Source organism: Anguilla rostrata, chromosome 11, assembly GCF_018555375.3.
Source record: "Anguilla rostrata isolate EN2019 chromosome 11, ASM1855537v3, whole genome shotgun sequence".
Lineage (NCBI taxonomy): Eukaryota > Metazoa > Chordata > Actinopteri > Anguilliformes > Anguillidae > Anguilla > Anguilla rostrata.
This window is the reverse complement of record NC_057943.1, coordinates 32893384-32914052: the sequence shown is the minus strand read 5'-3', so window position 1 is coordinate 32914052 and position 20669 is coordinate 32893384. Positions and strand designations below refer to the sequence as shown.

Sequence of the window (20669 nt, the reverse complement as noted above, 5' to 3'; positions counted from 1 at the left end):
TTCCGGAGGTAGGCGCAGCGGTCCGGGGCAGAAAACTCGGTTATGCTATTAAAGGGCGATTCGGGTGGAGGAATGTAGAGCAGCCTTCGCGGTTAAAGGAGCAGCGGGCTGTGTTTCCTGGCTGCGGCTGCGGGGGACTGCGCTTCTTTAATCGAATCAGATCCCCTCCTCTGACACGCGCGCGTCGTGAGATTAGGGAACCCGAAGCAGACTCGGGGTTATTCACGGAGCTTTTCAGCGATCACAAGCCTATCAGGAGGGAGCGTTTACTGTGAACAGGGCGATTATGTTCTCAAGAACATGCGCGCGTGCACACACATGCACAAAATACACACACTCGTGCATATGCACAACATACACACACGCACAACACAAACACACACACTCACACAGACGCACGAACACACACACACAACACACACAGACGCACGAACACACACACAGACGCACGAACACACACATGCACAAAATACACACACTCGTGCTATGCACAACATACACACACGCACAACACAAACACACACACTCACACAGACGCACGAACACACACACACAACACACACAGACGCACGAACACACACACAGACGCACGCACACACACATGCACAAAATACACACACTCGTGCATATGCACAACATACACACACGCACAACACAAACACACACACTCACACACACACACAGACGCACGAACACACACACACACAAACACACAACACACACACACGCGCACATGCAGGCGCCCTCACGCACAGGCATGCACGCACATGCATGTACGTACGTGCGCACACACACAAGCGCATTCTCACACACACATACACAGGCACATACACGTTCTCACACTCACACACATACACACACGTTTGCACAAAAACACAGGTATTATGTCAAATTTTCTTATTTCTCAGGCTGTGGTTGAAGGGAAGAGTGGAAGGATTGTCAGTTAGGTTTCAGGTCATCCTTGTCGTTACAAAATTACTGAATGGCATTACTAAGACATGAATATAACAAAAACCCACCAAAAAAAACTTGAGTTCCTAGTTCCTAAGGTGGCATACAACTCCTCTGGAACTAAAATCAGTTCATTTCAAGGTTTTTTTTCTCTCCAAACGAGTACGTGTGCGCTCTAAATTCAGTTTGAACGGGAGATCTGAAAGCTTTTACCAAACCAGGCAGCAGAAAATGACTCTGGAGTTCATTTGTTCTCAGGGGTCTCGGGTCAGTTCAAAAGAGTAGAGGACTGCTTTTTAGCTGGGTAGAAAGCAATTTGCTCCTGTCTGCTAAAATTGAAGTAAAATTGGATGTTAAAGGTGCAATAAGTAAGTTTGGAGAAATGAGGGAGAGAGAGAGCTAGATTTTGAAAAAAGAAAAAAAAAGAAAACGTTCCACCCCCATCCCACCCCCCTCTCCTAAGCGCTTCCTCCCAAGCACCGCCCTCCAAACACATGCATGCGCTCTGCCTGAGTACTGGAGAGAGTACAAGAGCGCAAGAGCGTTGGAAAGAAAAGTATGGAGAATGCAGCGCATCATATCTCGTTCACAGGAAGAAAATAAAACGCATAATGTCATCACGATGAGCGTAAACGATGAACATGGCAGCAGTTTCTATTTGCAGCTATGGACAATTGGCAGGCAATAAATGCAGACACCAGCGTTCTTGTTAAGTTCTCAACAGGCTGTTCTTCATTAAACTGCCTAGCTCGTGCTTTAGATTGATATCCGCAGTCATCGTATTCAGAGCCGCTTGTCCGTTTCGCCCTGCATCTCAAACCACTGCACTGGCATCACAGTCAAGGAGTAATGCACTTTCAGCCACAGTGGCCCCTAACTGAATATGTCTTTCCATCAGGCTTCTATGCCAACATCGCCTTAGCCGCTGGCCCTCAGGAAGCATCAGCAAGTTCAGCAGTCTCAGTCACTGAAGCTCCTGCTGAACGTGCACCAACCACCCCTCTATCACAGTCACTGAGATCTCTTTTCCTAGTCACGGCAGCCAAAACAATGGGAAACTCTGCCTGCCAGCATTTTAATACACACCCACGAGCATGCTGGGAGGTTAACTGTAATTAACTCAGGAACCACCCTGTGCGGAAGAACTTGTGCTCAGCATAGTTTGCATCACTCATTCAAATCTTTCCATTCATTTCAGCAGTCATCTGTACCTTAATTCTAATTAAGGTAGCTTTGTTCTTGTTCGTATAAATCAGTTTAATGTTCAATAGGGTAAGTTGACAAGCTGTCAATAGGATGTGCACTTCTTCCACTTGTTGTCTTTCTTGAACTTACAGTGAACTGTTTACTATTGAACTGTACACTGTCCCCCTCTAGGGAATTACTGCATTTCTATCCTGCTGTGTCTGTGTCTGTCTGCAATTGTGTCTGCATTGTAAGGCTCTGGATGTCTGCTAAATACCAGTAAAGGAAAGGTGGCAACATCATCACCAATGCACTACCCACAAATTTCATAATGTGAAAACTGCAGACTCAGCAGAATTAGCCTTATGAGGAACCAAACTAGCCAGGACTGTGCGAATAAAGTGAATGACAAACAGGTTTGAACTCCAGCATATGCTGAAGATGTGAAAAGAGATGCTTCACAGCGATTGGCCCGAGCGACACCACGGCCGCTCCCTCTCCGAACCAGGCAGCAGTGCACGAGGGCCAAGCAAAGACATTTTCACCATCCTGTCCACAGCTAGGAGCGTACGGGTCCTACTCAGAATCCAGTCTTACAAAAAAGAAGGCTGAGTTAAGGTCTATTCCAAAATATCAGGGAAAAGGGGTGGGTCAATAAAAACCTGATTTTGTATTGAGTTGTGGAAAAATTCTCTGATCTGTACAGTCTTATGTCAACTTCCATTCCAAAATATGCACTTTGCTAGTTTCTTAAAAATATATATAAATCTCGAAATTGCATCAAATATCCTTTCTCCACAGGAAGTTTGTTTGTGGAAAATTAAAATCTGAAATGTCAAGGGAATTATTAAAATTCAGAAGGATTGTCCCTGTAGGGTAAGGGTATTGGTCTTTTACAACAGGTCAACTTTTGATAAAAGGAACACTTGTCATCATCTATAAACACAAAGAAACAAATATAAAGAAGGTGTACATATGCACATAATATAGTCTTGGAAATGTCCAAGGATACTTCCAATATGTTGAAAAATGTGCTGGTATTTTAAGCAAGTATATGCAATTAAAGTCATCTTTCAGTGGATATTGAAAATAGACCTTTGAGCTCCGCCACTTCCCAGATCAATATTACAGACTCAGCAGAATTAGCCTTATGAGGAACCAAACTAGCCAGGATTGTGCGAATAAAGTGAATGACAAACAGGTTTGAACTCCAGCATATGCTGAAGATGTGAAAAGAGAGTCATTTTAATTTCCACAGACAGGAAAGGCTTCTACTCAGCCATAACTTGGTTCATAGCCCGAGTCAGGTGTTCTCCTGAGATGCACCTACACATCACAAAATAATGTACAATCTTCTGACGTGAACGTATAGACATCTGCTGGGTCACATAAGCAACCTGAATATCTTTTTATGGTCGTTTTGGGATGTTTGCATGCAGTGAAAGCAGCAGTCCAGCTCTATGCACTCTAAACGCTCACATAACTCACATAAATGCACTTATATTATGTCACTACCGTGCAGTGTCTCAATCAAGACCTACATGTAATACAGTGAGCTCCATAATGTTTGGGACAAAGGCCTTTTTTTTCTTGATTTAGCACTGCACTCCACAATTTTAGGTTTGTAGTCAAACAATTCACGCGTGGTTAAGGTGCACATTCTCAGCTTTCATTTAAGGCTGGTTTCACCATGTAGAAATTACAGCACATTTTATACATGCTTTAGGTAAGCCTAAAGATTGGCCTATATTTCTCAGCCTCACACTGGGCTGGGTTCCTTGATGCAACTTTGGTCTGCATGCAGACAAACACCAGTAACAGACTCCGAAGGCAACCAAGAGCCTAGAATAAAGGCTAGATGCTGAACGCTCTCTCATACCTGTAGTAAGGAAACAATTGATCTCACCTAATCAAAAACACCTGTGAGGTAATTTGTCCCAAAAACATTATGGTGCACTGCATAAAAAGTGCTGTAATTTCTACATGATGAAAAAAATGTATAAAATATACCCTTTAATAAAGCCCGGGTATGTGCACTTCAACCACTGAATTGTGAATTGTTTGATGACAAATCTAATATTGTGGAGTAGAGTCAAATCAAGAAAAAATGTGTTTTTGTCCCAAACATTTCGAAGCTCACTGTATATTCAATTCAAACCCCCCATATATCTACATCACACTACTGAGCTCACAGAGAAAAACACTTTTTTATGTGATACTGAAGACATGAAAGCATACAAGAATATTAAATCACACAGAATGCATAAACATCCCGATCCTCCAGGACCATGATGCTTTGCTGGCCGTGAGAGTGCTGTGTGTACTGTGAGGAACTCACCAGGTTTTTGGCCCTCTCTGCCTCGGTGTGTGTGATTCCCCGTTCCCTCCTCAAGGCCTTTCTCAGGTCCTCCCGCGCAACCTCCCTCTCCCGCCGTGTGATCCGGGCCAGCTCCTCCCTCATGATGGCCTGCTCCCGCTCGTACCTGAGAGAGAGAGGGAGGGAATGAGCACCCTTACCAGAGAGACACTACTGACCACCCGCACTACAGACACACTATTGACCACCCTCACTACAGACACACTACTGACCACCCTCACCAGAGAGACACTACTGACCACCCGCACTACAGACACACTACTGACCACCCTCACTACAGACACACTACTGACCACCCGCACTACAGACACACTACTGACCACCCTCACCAGAGAGACAATACTGACCACCACTACAGACAACTACTGACCGCACTACACATACTGACCAGCCACTACGACACACTACTGACCACCCTCACTACTGACACACCTGACACCTACAGACACACTACTGCCACCCCTACAGACACACTACTGACAGGCACTACAGACACACTACTGACACCCGCACTACAGCACACACTGACCACCCTCACCAAGAGACACACTGCCCACTGATGACCAGCCCTCAGCTACTGACCCCCGCTACAGACACATTCCTCACCAGACACTACTGACACCCAAGCCAAGACAGAAAGGGGGAATATGGACCAGGAGAGAAAAAAATAAGGGGAGTAAGGCAGTGGTAGACAAGGGACCCGACCTCCTCCACCCGTTTAAAGATTCACCCTCCTGACACCTCAGACCACAGAGGGATGCGTACAGCTAGGGGGAGGTGTAAGAGGGAGGTAGGGTGGTGCGGAAGTGTGTGCTCAGAGGTGGTGTCAGGTAGTGGTGATTCAGAGGGTCGCAGGGGTTCAGAGGGTCGCGGGGGTTCAGATGGTTGTAGTGGTGGAGAAGGCCGTGGTGGATCAGGGGTCACGGGTTTCGGAACTGCAAACAGCACCATCTATTAAACCCCCGTTTACAGACCACTGTTCATGTTCAATATCTGCATGTACAGGTACAAGCCTGCATTGTGCCCTAGTCCACTCATATTGAACACAGGAGGAAGAAGAATCTAAAACTAATCAGGTTTATCATTACTTGCTTCATTTTTGCTCCAAACCTCACTTGTAATTAACTCTTTAAATTGCTGAGCAAGGACGCTCAGTCATCTACCTGTAACTGCTATGCAAATGAACAGAATGATAAGCAGAGAAAGTCAAGGGGGGAGAGGGAGCACGAGGGGCGTGCGCTTGTGCGTCGTACCAGGCTCCTCCCTGTGGCTGTCGCCGGGCGGCGGCCTGACGTCCGCCTCCCGCGTCGCTCCCCGCATCCTCTGGAGGACTTCCTCCGAGAGCTGAAAAGAGACGGGGGGCGGAGATGAGCCTGGTCCAATGGCGCGTCCGCGTCAGCGCTCGCTTCAGCGGCTGGGCGTAACGCTTCACAGCGATTGGCCCGAGCGACACCACGGCCACTCCCTCTCTGAACCAGGCAGCAGTGCACGAGGGCCAAGCAAACACATTTTCACCATCCTGTCCACAGCTAGGAGCGTAGGGGTCCTACTCAGAATCCAGTCTTACAAAAAAGAAGGCTGAGTTAAGGTCTATTCCAACATATCAGGGGGGAAAAAAAGGGGTGGGTCAATAAAAGCCTGATTTTGTATTGAGTTGTGGAAAAATTCTCTGATCTGTACAGTCTTATGTCAACTTCCATTCCAAAATATGCACTTTGCTAGTTTCTTAAAAATATATATAAATCTCGAAATTGCATCAAATATCCTTTCTCCACAGGAAGTTTGTTTGTGGAAAATTAAAATCTGAGATGTCAAGGGAATTATTAAAATGCAGAAGGATTGTCCCTGTAGGGTAAGGGTATTGGTCTTTTACAACAGGTCAACTTTTGATAAAAGGAACACTTGTCATCATCTATAAACACAAAGAAACAAATATAAAGAAGGTGCACATACGCACATAATATAGCCTTGGAAATGTCCAAGGATACTTCCAATATGTTGAAAAATGTGCTGGTATTTTAAGCAAGTATATGCAATTAAAGTCATCTTTCAGTGGATATTGAAAATAGACCTTTGAGCTCCACCACTTCCCAGATCAATATTACACTGCTAAAGCAACCAGCAGCACACAATCAATACTCACACCAAACAATGCATGACCAGCCATCAAGTCTAACAGGCCTACACTAAAAAAATAACATAAATAACATAAACCTGAACATGTGTTATTGGAGAGCATGGGTTTTACACAGCCGGCCTGTCCATTAGGCCATACAGGCAACTGACTAGGGCCCTGCCGTGGTTAAGGGGCCCCGGTGGGGTCTTGGTTATTTATTAAAACGTATTATTTATTCTTTTGGGGCCCATTTTCAAGACTCAGGGACCAGCTCCGGTTTCACAGTGAGAATGAATAAATCGCGTCAAGCAGGCTACAGCTCTCATGTGTAAGATTACATTTAAAGTATCAGTAGCCTACTGTATATAGGGACATATAAATCATTACCTAATCTTGGTCTGGTTAGCGCTTTGGGTTTGGTCTGTCAAAGGGGTTTTCTTTTTTTAAAATATACCCTCAAAAATTTAATTAAATTAGGTTTTTAATATTTTGGCCCACGGGTCATTGCTGAGATTCTGGTATTCACCACTAAGCGCAAAATCTGCCGTATGCCAGTTCATTAATCAGGTTTGTTTAATGAGTAGCCTACTTGTAGTCTGTTTGGTCACACTGTAAATATATACACAAATATATACTGTATACGCCTATTTACATCACCGCGCGTTTCCCTCTGCACTTGCAACCGACAGCGCTTTTAAAGACCATCACATTAATTTGTTGCAACCGTAGTCACTGGCCTTGCAAGAATTCCATCTGACGGCAGAACATGTAACGTTCATGTAACAAGTCGTAGAAATTAAACGGCTATATGAATCACATAATGCTTATGTGCGGTACAAAACATTGCTCATGTATCTTCTATAGGGAACACACTTACAGCACAACATAGATTTTGATAAATAAATATAATCTCTTTCAAAAAGACACGTCTAACCAGCTAAGTGAAATAGGAAAACCCCAGGGCGCCCGACAGGTGCCTACTTTTACGGCTCACGTGTTGGACTGTCGAGGCGCGAGATTCGTTTCATCCTGGATGTTCCCTTCCGTACCTTGAACATTGAAGCTACCTATCTTACTGCCTTTCTTATGAACAATTATCAATGCATATATAATGCCTATATAAATTGTAATTATGTGCACGCATCATTAACCATTTGCGGAGAGGTCGTGCCGGTTACCCATAGAATCCTAAACATCCACTAAGCAGGAGACAGTGATCGTATGACGCGAGCCGTGGTAAGCTACTCAGTGCTTTAACGGCGAGCTGAATGGGCCTTGTATTCTCATGACAAACGGCCGTTTTCCTACCCTTGTCTATCAATAAAATGCATCATGTCAGTTGCACAGCTAGACGTGTAGCTAAATACGCCACACGTCCTCATACAATGTTTTATGTCGTACCTCGCCCAGTTCAAATGAGGTCACGGAAATGTTACTCATAGTCACAGTATTGCATGTAGCCAAACGGCAAACTTGACTCATCTAGCTGGAAATAAAAGCACACCGCTATGAACACGTTCAGTGGTATAGAGCAAGCGATAATTCATGCACGGCCATTTGCACAAGACGAATTGCTTTAACTTGTTCAAACTCAGCTCCCTGGTTTGACAGCCAGCTATCTCGCTAACCAGCTACCTTAACTCCATGCAGAACCCGGACATTGTCCTCCTCATCAACAGCGAAAGACACTTTCCTGGTGCTCTCAGTGCCCCCCATCCTGCGCACAAATCTGCGTCCACAATATGAACTGTCTGGATTAGACAGCTATTTGAGAGAAGCACGGCGTTGTTTTCCTAGTTAATTGATAACGTAGTCCGCACTACTCGCAGCAGCTCGATAACGTCACGCCGTACAAATGAAATGTCAGTCTGGAGAATACTGTATTCTCAAAGCGTATAGGTCGATAAAATGATACGATGTAACCCAATTGAACTGTACCCTGTAGCGTATGCGATTGAGGAGGCTGCTGGGAGGTGTAGTCCACAGTTTACGTCATTAATCGTACAACAATCAGCTGTATTCCACACACTGCTTCGCCTACATTTAACAAAATTTTGTTTTTTTCTGGTTATGGTTGTTTTTCAAAAGTGAGATGCGAATAAACACCATTGTTTAATTTTACAGAGCAATCTGTTTTACATCACTTACTAAAGCGACATCAGAAAAAGTAGACACGCTGTGTTTCTCCTTTTGATGCAGAAGAACCGAGTTACGCCGCACGAGGGAGGTATTTTCTAACTAATTCAATACACAGGCAAGAGCCGAAACGTTTGTCACGTTTTCTCACATTTACTCAACTTATTTCTAAACTGATTTTAAGACGTTCACATCCACATGCCCATAGCACTCTATACCACGTAAGTAATTACAATAACATTACAGTTGCAGTAACATTCAGCATTTTTTAAAATTTTTAAATGAATAAATATAGCCAGTCACTTGGGTGTTCAAAAGAAATATATAATAAAATTGCACAGAAAACATAATTATGCCTGCTGACCATTTTAAACAGAAATGATTCCACAAAAGCAGACAGATCATACCGGGAAGAAGAAAATAAAGTTTAAGGTACAAAAAAAAATTAAATTATGTGGCATGGTGGTGCAGTGGGTATCACTGTCACCTCACAGTAAGAAGGTGTTGGGCTCAAATCTCTGCCAAATCTGTGTGGAGTTTGCATGTTCTCGGGTTTCCTCTAGGTACTCCGGGTTTCCTCCACGGTCCTAAGACATGCCTTCAAAACATTAGCCAGATGTCATTTAATCATCACAGTCACAATCAAATCAACAGGAAAGACAGGTATGCTTCACAGAGTGGGGGAATTCTGTCACCAAGCACAGATCCCAAATCAGTCTCTACCCATTCAGGAAAATTGTACAGTTTGTGACATAGAGTGAATTGGCTGACCCCAGCTCAATTCTTCACGGGTGCTTTTTCCCCCTGCACAGCTGACAGCAGTTTCTCACACGACACTTCATCTGGCCCAAAGAGAGGAACTGTGTGTTGTCACGGGGACCACAATGACGTTGAATAATTCAGCTCTCCAACCGATCTGAAATTTCCCATGAAGAATTATCCCAGAACGGCAGCGGGGAAAAGTCTGGGGTCAGGAAAGGGTTGTCTAATGCCTGGATGCACACATCAAGCAGTTAAACCTTATCTGCATGCAGAAAGAAAAGCTGCCAAGGAATGCAGTGGAGATCGGACCCAAACACTACAGGAATTTGGCTTCGGCCTTACAGCCATTAGGCAAGAAACATACAGTCACGTACAAGCTCTGCCTTCTGAGAGACTGTCATTTTCACACCACTTAAACTGAAATAATATTTTAAAACCCAGAAAGTGAGCTGTCCCTTTGAGAATGAGACACAAGGTTTAGGAAACAGACAAAAATCCAGAATCAAATTTGCTTTAGTGATGCTAATAAAGCAACTTCACCTAGCCAACAGGAGCAGACATAACACACATTTAAACCGAGGTAATTAATATAAGCAAAAAAAAAAAAAAAAAAGTATAGCCGTTAACATCTCAATATTATGCATGCTATAAGAAGAAAATGTATCAAAACACCTTGTAAAAACCAAACACACAGGCTGTAGTTTTTTTAAATCACAAGGTAGACACCAATAGGCATTGCAGTAACTTACTGGAAGCAGGAAGCAGAAGCATTTTTGAACTGTGTTGAACTACAGTGGATTGCTAAGTGGCCTGGGAAGAAATCCAGTCTCCTGGGAGACCATTTTGCACAAGCGGTTATACCACAACACAACACGTAAGGTTTTTGGTTGGCCACACCCAAACATTTACAAGCCTGCCTTGATTTCTTTGCTTGAACCTGGTGCATCCAAGAAAATGTATTCCTTGTAGTACATCTTCATGCAGTTTTTTCTAGCCCATTTCAAATTAATTTCATGGTTCAACGACGCCTTTAACACACTGAAAAATGCAAGGTGAACCCACTGGTATTTTTTGGAGAGCAGATCCTAGCACATCTTAAAATATGCAAATTAAGGGAGATATTCCACTTTAGGTAAAGGCCCAATCAGCAAAAATTCATAGCCCAGTCACCACCACCCCCACCTCCCCAGCCTGGTTTGGGCACAGACAGAAGCACGTGGATAGGCTGGTCCTGCCACAGTTAAACCAACACTCTGACAGAGCACAATCACAGAGCTGTCAAGTTTGGAAAATTCCAACGAGTCAGACAATTAGTGTCCTAAAGAAAATGGGGGAAAGTGGGCGGCTGGTTCTGCAATGTTATCGCTGATTAGTTGTCAGTCACCAGCACTGAGGCTTTTGTTGTTGTGTGTGAGATTTTATCAGCGGGGCATGGAATGCGGGCATGAGCTTGGCCTTAAATCCTCCACACTCAAACACACAATGCCTCGCACTTTTATCAATAATGGCTGAATTTGTTTCTTAAGTGTACAGGAACTCTGTTAGTGTTGATTTGACACTGAACGTGGTGCTCTGCAGCTACAAAACAGAGAGGAAGCACAAAATATTAAAATTCCTTTCTATTCCCTTCCTAGCCAGGTTCTGAGCATTAGCCTATATTATGCTGCATCCATTTGGCAGTCACTCTACTTCAGAGCAGCTCACAAAATGAAGAGCATACATGCATTCAAATCAGCTAAGAGATAAGAGCAACAGTGCCTTTGTACAGAGGTAGATAAGTAGCACATTATACTCTTCACACACTATGTAAACCCTCCATAGAGGAACCTGGCACCTCTCTCTATATGTATGCCCTTTTTTAAGATACTTTGGATAAGAGTGTCTACTCTGCGGTACCTAAGCACTCTCTTCAGTCTTGCAGTAACACACTCTAGTCTCGCACTTCATTTTCAGATATTAAACTCTCTCTCTCTCTCTCTCGCTCTGATTGGACATTTGTCAGGCAGCAAACCTAATGCAGTGGAAAGCAATGACAGAGCGCATTGAACCTCTGCTTATTGGCTGGTTCCACTCCTCTGGACTGTTAGCTGCTGTCCTGTTTCTGTGTTTAAGCATTCCCTTGTGCCTATCTCGCCCCATTGCTCAGACCTGTCACTCTTATAAATTACCCATAAACACTCCATAGCACGCTGTATGGTTTATTTAATGAATAAGGTGCGACCCTTGGCCATCTATCAGGGATAGTAAAGTAGGGATAAGACAATTATGGATGTCACATTACTGCTAGGAACCAGAAAAGAGCTCCACCAATCACAAAGCGCTTTGGTAACAATTAATAAAACACTGCTGAGGGTAACTGGTGGTTTCCACCTCCTGGATACCCAGAGGGTGCACAGAAATATAGCCAGAAAGTATCCACCAATCACTGTCGCTGTTGTACTGATGGTTGTTACCAATGTACTCTGTAATTGGTGGATCTCCCCTCTTTTCCAAGGTGACAACACAACTGTCCTATCTTCTTATCCCTGCCAGTTACCAGGAAGAGCAAGCATGGGCTAGCTAGCCAGAATAGGTTCCTCCCCAGTGGCTGAAATGTCGATGCCATCAGTGAAATGGAGCCGGTCGAGTTTTGTGAATTGAATTAGTCAAGGTGCTACTGCATAGTAACTCTCAGTCTCCCCACACAGTCACAGTCACAGGCGCCATTCGCTTCGCCATCGACTGCATCTGCAATTTTTAGCTGCCTGTTTACAAATTATGCTGGTGCCCCCATTCCAGTGTCCTTGTCTTTTGCTTTGCTGTGCAGCGTGCCCTTTCTGTATTAAAACGTAGGCACAGGACAAGTTGACAATGAAAATGTGTCAACAATAAAGAGCAATTGCACCAGCCTGAGCTTCTTGTTTCTTGTCCTTCTTGTTTGGCAACTAACCGGCTCCCTTGCTGCAGAGAAACGGAAAACAATCAAGGTGCTAAACATTTTTGTTCTACATTCTATGATACATTTCAAGCATGGTTTGTCAATCATTCAGGGTAACAGCTAAAAGACCTTTTCTTGGTAACACACTGCAAAGTGTAAAATCAGCTCTGAAAGTGTTTATCTGAACCATTCTGCTCTGTCGAGCATTTTAGCATGACTTTTTCTGATGGAGAAATTTCTGATGAGAGGCCACCAGAGCCACCCCTCCACCTCGTAGCTATAATAATAATAATAATAATAATAATAATAATAATAATAATAATAATAAATGTATTTTATATAGAGCTTTTCACAGTCTCAAAGAAGCTTTACAACACAGGAAAATCAAGGGAACAATCAATAAAATAAACCAGAGTACAAGCATAATTATCAATAAACAGACAAAGGTACAAAGATACAATACAAAACAAACAATACAGAAAATGCAGTGGGTGCAGTGGTGGTAGGAGGGGGTGTGATGGACAGAGGGGGAAGACAGACATCAAGGGAAGGCTAGGGGAAAGAGGTGGGTTTTAAGGCGTGATTTGTAGGAGTTGAGTGAGTCTGAGGTACGGATGTCAGGGGGGAGGGAATTCCATCCAGCCATGGCTGCCAGCACAAGGTCATGTGCAACGTGGGCTGTGGTGACATCATCAGCAGGACGTCATGCAGGAGCTCTGTGAGTTGGGCCTGAAAGGTGTGGCGGTGTACCTGGGGGGGGGGTGCCGGCTCTGTAGAAGGAGACGCCGCCCTCCCCCCGCTCAGCCAAACTTCCACCCGTGCAGTGTGCCTCATCAGAGGGGCGTCCCGGGGCCTCAGGAGGATCTCACACCACATCGGACACCAGGACCCCAGGACCCCGGTCTGCACTCCAGGCCACTGGCCAGCTCCACCCGCACCACGGCCCGGTAGCACACGCCCACCACACACTGACACCCGTCCCGAGTCAAGCGAGCACGGCCGCTTGACTGCACTGAATGTTGCCTCTTTCAGGTCCGCTGAGAGCAAGAGGCAGCGGCGCACAGCATCAGGGATCTAGACCTCCCAGAGGTTTACTGCCACCCAGGGCCCCCCGCTGGGCATTGGCCAGCCCCGCCCGCAGGTCTGCGTTCAGGGCCTCCAGAGCCCTGTGTCGATGACTGCTGCCTCAACCTCCTTTCCCGCAGCCGGCGGCTGAACGTTGCAGAGCTTGCCGGAGAATGCTGACGGGGGCGTTTCGCCGGCTGGCCCTGCAGCCGTAGGCCCTTCTCTCCTGCACAGCTTGGCATTGCCACGCGTGCCCTGTAGCAGCTCACCAACGGCACCATCTACTCTAGAGTTTGCGTCGCCCTCTCCCTCAGCGGGCGTATGCCACTCAAACTGCCGACTCCTCCTCCCGCTCCCCCCTCCCTCCATGAACCGCAGCCTGGCCGTCTACTCCACCAGCTGGGGCTTACCTTCCTGCACCAGCCTCGTGGCAGACGGCCACCTCCAGCTTGGCCTCCACAAGCTTGTGTGCCCAGAATGCCTCCTCCCTCTTATGCAGCGACAGGTGGAGGGAGCACATTGTGATGTTACAATTGCGGCAGGTCTTCCCCACCAGCAGAGGGCTCCTCAGGCAATGGTCACAATATCTCGGCAATCTGCCAACCCATCACTTCCCAGCCAACAGAGCTCCTGCTGGTGTAATGCCCCCAAAGGAGAAAGCTGGCACTGCAGGCCGGCCTGCCAGTATGACAAGCTTTCTTCCTCCAACACCTCATCTTCACTTTTATTATTCATTCTTAAAATGCCATGGTGGCCACAGGGACAGGCTGGCTCCTTTGCTCCAGCACTGACCCCCAGACTTGCTCCTTTTGGGATGGGAGTTGAGGAGCACGGAGAGACATTTCCCTACCCCTCGTGTTCACAGGACACCCTCTCAAGATGAAAGTGAAAATATGAAATAACAGAATGGAGAAATGTTGGTGGCAAGGAATGTGACTGTTCCAGCTGACGGCTTGGGACCGGGGCCAAACTCCACAGCTCTTTCAGTATTTACTCAAACTACCGGCCCCCACACGTTTATATAAACAGGTTAGTCCAGGTACGTACAGAGGGGCACAGGAACTCATGCCACCGAAATGTCGACCATTTTCAGCTCATCTGCAGCCCGTTTTCCTCAGATTACCCATCATGCTCTGCCATGAGCCTGTCACCTTTGCAGTTGCAGATGCAAATGGCCAATCCTTCCCAACAATCAATGAGTAAACTTTTGAATTTATGGCAGTTAAAGTTCTGCCGAATAGCAGGGTTCATGGAAAGCTCTGTTGGTAAAACGTTGCTGACAAAAAAGAAACAGAACACAGCTGCTGCCTTAATGAAAAAGGTCACACTCTTTATTGTTCTTCAAAGCTCATTACACTTAAACCCGGCGCTCCCATTTTCCACTCTATACTCTAATATTCCCTAACAGATCATTCATTCTGTATCACTCAAGTACATTAGCATCCACGCTACGATTCACTGCTAAACCTATCAATACAATCATTACAATACATTACATTACAGGCATTTAGCAGACGCTCTTGCCCAGACAAGCCTGACCTTTACAAGAATACAGGTTAAAGAGGAATATACTGGCCAGCGCTTTTAAAGCAATAAAAGTGTACCTTCAGAGTTATGCAAAGCCAGGGATTCATGCCGGCTATTCATACAGAAGCTTAAATTAGTTAATAATCACTGATATTATCACTGCATCTTCTGCAGTTCTGCTGTAATTTCTGCTCTTTATTTAATTAGCCCCAAACCTGATATTACATCTTTGCTTATCAAATCATGAGCAGCTGCAAGTCCCATCCTTAGTGCACATTTTTGGTCGGATATAAGAATTAACCAGCATTGGTGTACAGATAAACAGAAGATTAAGTCAGAAAAAGAGGGAACCAACACACAGAACTGTGGAGTTGTACACCCCTCTCCCCCACCCCCAAATTGCGTTCTCATAAGGAATTTGGCCAGTCTGCCTGTCTGAACTCAGTATTTCTCAGCATTTTGTCAAGGGGCCAAAGAGATCTCACTGTTCAAGCGCTGCATCAGTGCTGGCCAGTAGCCCAAACCTCGATTTGCTATAGATATTTTTTGCTATAGATAAGTTATGTTTATGCACGTTTGAAAAGTGACTGTGTTGATCTTCCTAAGACCTGCCAATTCATTTTTGTCCCCTGTAAGGAACATGAGTCTCTGATCTTAATCTTGAAAACCACATACTCTACCATGCTGAAACCTACACTACCTGGCATATTCAATAAAAATGGAAAAAAAATGAAAATCCTTAAACTGTTGTTCTGCCTGGTCTCAGGGGGATATACAGCGAGAGTATTAGTATAACATTAACATCAGGCCAAATATGTACATTTTAAAACAGTTCTCATCCCTCCCTGTGAGCTCTGTGGCCGTAAATTTCATGACTAAACTTTTTTGGGAAAAGAAAATGTATTATTGTCAGTAGTATCATTATTTTTTTTTGTTGATATTCTTGAGAATTTTTCTTTTTTTTGGAACTACAATTTTCTACATTGATGACTGCACCTGAACTACAATTTTCTACATTGATGACTGCACCTGGCAAAAAGCAACCCCCCAGCCTCCTTACCCCATAGTCCCTGTTCCGAAAACCTGAATTGAGCGGGGCGTCCCGGGAAGGGAGGGCCACACCCTGGGAGGTGGGGGCTCAGCTCTGCAGGGTGATCCAGGACTGGGGGGTGGTGGAGTGGATGCTGAAAGCGGGGTACACCGTCTCCCTGAAGGTGGCCCGGAAGGTGTGCAGGTGCTGCCGCCCCCCCGCGACGCTGTGGAAGCTGAGGGTGCCCCCCTCGTAGTCCAGCGCCACCTCCACCCGCGAGGGCGGCACCGCCTCGGCCAGCGCCACGTTGCAGGAGGCGTGGCACGCCGTCAGCTTCCTGTTCTTCCACTGGACGCGCCACGAGACCGGGTTGTGCCCCAGCCGGCTGTGGTCGCCCCTGCGGGGGACGCTCTTGTAGGACAGGCCCACGGACCACATGCACGGGCCCATCTCCACCACCCAGACGTGCTCCCCGCCCGAGAAGCCCTGGGCGCAGAGCACCTGGGGGGCCGACTGGAACCTGTCGGGGTGGTCCAGCTGGGGCAGCTTGGCGGCGCTGTACTTGGCCGTCCGCAGGTCGTTGGAGAGGAGCAGGCTGGGGTGGGCCGTGTTGGGGTCGAAGGTCAGCTCCAGCGGGCAGAGGAGGACCACCAGGGCCTGGAGCAGACGCGCGACCTCCGCCCGGAAGTGGTCCGTCCGCGCGCCGGCGGAGAGCTTCTTCACGTCCAGCGGGGCCGGCATCGCCGCCGGGGCCGGCGCCGGGCCCCCGGAGGCGGTGGCGGCTCTGATGCTAGGCTCCGCCTCCAGGAAGAGGCGGACGAAGCGGTGCCGGTCGGACTCGCGCAGGACCGCCGCCGCGTCGCGCTGGGCCTCCCGCAGGAGGCGCTGCTGCTCGCCGAACTGCCGCAGGCTCTCCCGCCAGCCCTCCTCCAGGCGCCGCCGGTCCTCGTCCAGCAGCTTGACCAGCCGCGCCCGGTACCCGTCCACCAGGTCCGCCATGCCGCCCAGCAGCGCCAGGGCCTTGGACCCCAGCTTGTCGCCGGCGACCCGGAAGACGGCCTCGTCCCCGGAGCCCCGCTGCGCCAGCAGCTCGGCCATCTGCAGCCGGGTCCGCGCCTCCTTCTCCTGGCCCTCCAGCGCCCGCCGGAACTCCGCCTCCGCCGCCTCCAGGGTCTTGACGTCGTGGTCGCGGTGGCCGCCCTGCGCCAGGCAGGCGGCGCAGAGGAAGGCGCCGTCGCCGCCGCAGAAGTACTCGGGCTCCTCGCGGTGCAGCGGGCAGGCCGACGCCGGCCCCGCGCCGCGCCGCGGCTCCACCAGCGAGTGGCGCTTGGCCGCGTCCCTCAGCAGGTGGCGCTGCAGGTGCTGGGCGCACAGCGACACGTCGCACCTCAGGCAGGTTTTGACGGCGGGCTTGCCGTCGTCCAGGCAGTGCTCGCACCGCACCGCCCCGCTCACCGTCGCCGTCGTCTCCTCCGCCCCCGCCGTCTCCGCGGTCTCCGCCGTGGCCTTGTAGCTCTCGATGATGCCGCGGAGCTTGAAGTTGCTGCGCAGCGCGCCCGCGCCGCCGTACTCCGCGCGGCACTCGGGGCAGCGGTGCGGCGGGTCCCCCCGGGCGGTGCCCTCCACGCACGCGCGGCAGTAGTTGTGCCCGCAGGGCAGCGTCACCGGGTCGGAGAACAGCTGCAGGCAGACGGGGCAGCTCAGCTCCCGGGCGAGGGTTTCCAGGGCGACGGTTTCCCGGGCGACGGTTCCCCGCGGTTCGGAGAGAGACATGACCACAGCCGCTGCTTCTCCTCGGGGCTCCGCGTCGCGCACTGAGCCGGCAGGAAGTGGGAGCGTCGACGCGCTTACTGGAAGAGACGGATGAAACGCCTTGCCGAGCCGCATTCCTGGAGGTGGATCCCTCCACGCACCGCGACTTCGCGCACAGGGGCAGTCCCTCGAACCCGCGTTACACCCACGGCTTACATTAAACAAGACCGTTCAGAAAATTCTACCTGCCGAATCATGGTGACGCCACCACCATCCGCGTAGGTCATAAATTTCGCTTAAACAGCGCTGGCACTCTGTCTTCAACATGAGGTGGAGAGCCTGGCTAATGTGAATTAAAGACAGCCACTTCAGTCAACTGTGGACACATCAAACTCTAGAGTTCAATGCAGGATTCTGCTATTGTGCGTACAAACAGGACATGATCCAGCAAGCTCTGTTGACAGTAAGCATTATCGCACGAGCCAACAATCCTGTTTGCACCGTTCATTGTCAGGGATGCCGCACTCAAACAATGGCTTTGTGGATTGTTCTACGTCAGCAGTTGCACGCTGTCTGTCGGGAAAGTTATGAAACGTTTACACTACTACGCTATCCTGGGCATTTTTATAGAGCAGAAGGAGCTCTCCTACTTATTTGCCCTTGCTAAATGGGTTGTACAATCTTGGCTCAGTGGGAAAAAGGTGAAAATAGGGCAAACTCAGAACATTATAATCCAGTTAAGATTTAGGAAATCCATAATAATTGCCATTATTAACTCAATAAAGAGGCATTTTTAATAAGCACGTGTTAGCCTTGTGCTAATAAAGTAGTTTAATCATGTCATAAATAAGTTTGTCATCCACACTCAGAACAAACTGTCCCAATGTACTTGTTTAGCATTGTGAATATCATTCTACACTCAGACTGCCATCTAATGGACATTTTAGGTACTCTCACAGCATGTCAGTACCCACGTATCACACCTAGAAACTCATTAATGGGCTCTTCTTCGGACTTCCATAGAAAAGTGCAGGATTACATAAAGAGCCAGTCAGATCAGTCAGATATTAGGAAGCCAGTTTGTGTGTTTAATTCCAATTACATTATCCATTATTTAATTACTTTCATTATTTCTTTAATGAAGTACCACTTATCACTAATAACAATAATAATAATAATAATAATAATAGCTGCAATATCAGGGGTAAAGCACCAAGGGTGAGCTGTAGAACATTGGGGGGTATGTTGTCATGGCCTGCAAACCTAATCCAAACATTGTGTATATCAACATCGGTGTGTATTGGATGTGAGGGTACATCTGTAATAATTATTTGGATCTATTTGGAAATTGCTCATTTGAAGTGGTGCTGTAATGCCACTTATGGTAGTAGTGGAACAAAATTCAGCACACATGACCTGCACAGGTCTGTCTATTTGTACATTTCAAAAAATTTAAATAGAGGCTGGATGTACAGGAGGTGTGGTCACTATCTCTTGCACAGTGTATGCATATTCACATTTATCATTATACTACAGTCCTGCCATTTGTTCCACTGGTGCCTTTCTCAAACTCTAGGCTGCTTAAAAGAGCATGACAATGCAGATACATACATCAGCATGCGAATTCAATATAATGATTCTGAGACATAGACAAGCCAAAAGGAGTTACTCATTTCCTGTGGGTGGCAGGTTCTAGAAATGTCTGGAAAACTGTGGTGCAGCATGTGATGTGAAAGTCCAAAAATAAACGTCTCCAAAAATAAAAATATATAAATAAAAATAAAAAACACCATAAACTTTTGGTTCAGATCCTTACTCAGAATGGATTAAATGCATTACATGGGTAATGCACGAGCCTTCCAAATATAAGGACTAAAGTCTGTGTAGTTCTAACCCTCCTTTAAATGCTTTTGAGATCAGAACACCTGTAACAAGGACAGGCCATTCAGCCCAACTTGCTCTCCACTGACCAACATACAGACAAATACCATTCTATTGCATATTTAGTGCTTCCCATGCATAATTAAAGTTAATTAAAAGGAAAATACCATCTTACGTCACCTTATATGAAAACCGTTTGGTATAACCCTATGCTTGGCTTGTGTGGCGGTTATTAGAGTATATATTATGAATGATGCACGACATGCACTCCAAATAACGATTTACCTAAACTTAAAGGCAATGCTTAAGACAGAAATAACAATGAAACATCAATTAAATACAAAAATACATTAAATTGACAGCAGAACTCAAGAGAATCAATTGTGTTCGAAACGTGACTGCTGGTAAATATAACCCCACCAGGCAGCATTTGTTGTGCACTGTGCAAAGCCCAACATCCGTTAATATAATGACGAACGGTCAGAACAGTCATCTTATGAACAGTCAGAAAAGGACTGCTAGGCGTATCTGTGAAATTATTTCAGCCTGTGACAAACGCAACCGTGATGACAGAGTTTTGACTTGACTTTTAGCAGAAATGAGAAGACTCAAAAATTCCCCATCAGTAAAGGAACAGCTCAGAAATGTTAAATCGAGTGTCATACACATAGCCTAAATCCATCCGCACTCTTTTTTAAATTAGCATGTCATCGACGTTTCTCGCTGAATCTGCTTCACAGGTTTGAGAAAATATTCTGGCTTTTGCATTGCTGAGGTGAGACGAAGAGTAAACCCGTTCTCGCTTGCATGCGGCAAATGTTTTCTTAACACCGCTATGTGTCTGCTGAAATGTAGGTCTACTACATAGCAAGTTTTTTTTTGTCTGCAGTCATTTTTAACCTATCTTCGAGCAAAATAAAGTAGGCTACAGTCGAAAATAGTCTGGTGAAATGTTGGCCTCGGTGCGCTG

General features: G+C 46.7%; 2 protein-coding genes across 2 annotated transcripts in view; both read right to left on the bottom strand.

Moving 5' to 3' along the window:
* The window catches only part of LOC135235078 (MICOS complex subunit mic25a-like), a 69489-nt gene extending 60928 nt beyond the window's left edge, over positions 1-8561 (bottom strand). The window contains exons 1-4 of the mRNA XM_064300274.1: positions 8265-8561; positions 5767-5857; positions 5279-5448; positions 4475-4648 (exon numbers count right to left, since the gene is read on the bottom strand). Of these exons, the coding sequence (XP_064156344.1) occupies positions 4475-4648; positions 5279-5448; positions 5767-5857; positions 8265-8345 (516 nt within the window). The 5' untranslated portion in view covers positions 8346-8561. The remainder of the gene's footprint in view (positions 1-4474; positions 4649-5278; positions 5449-5766; positions 5858-8264) is intronic.
* Positions 8562-15632: 7071 nt separating this feature from the next.
* On the bottom strand, positions 15633-20350 carry LOC135234638 (E3 ubiquitin/ISG15 ligase TRIM25-like). The gene has a single exon (XM_064299455.1). The coding sequence runs from the start codon at positions 17951-17953 to the stop codon at positions 16175-16177; it is 1779 nt and encodes a 592-aa protein (XP_064155525.1). The 5' UTR covers positions 17954-20350; the 3' UTR covers positions 15633-16174.
* Positions 20351-20669: the final 319 nt, after the last annotated feature.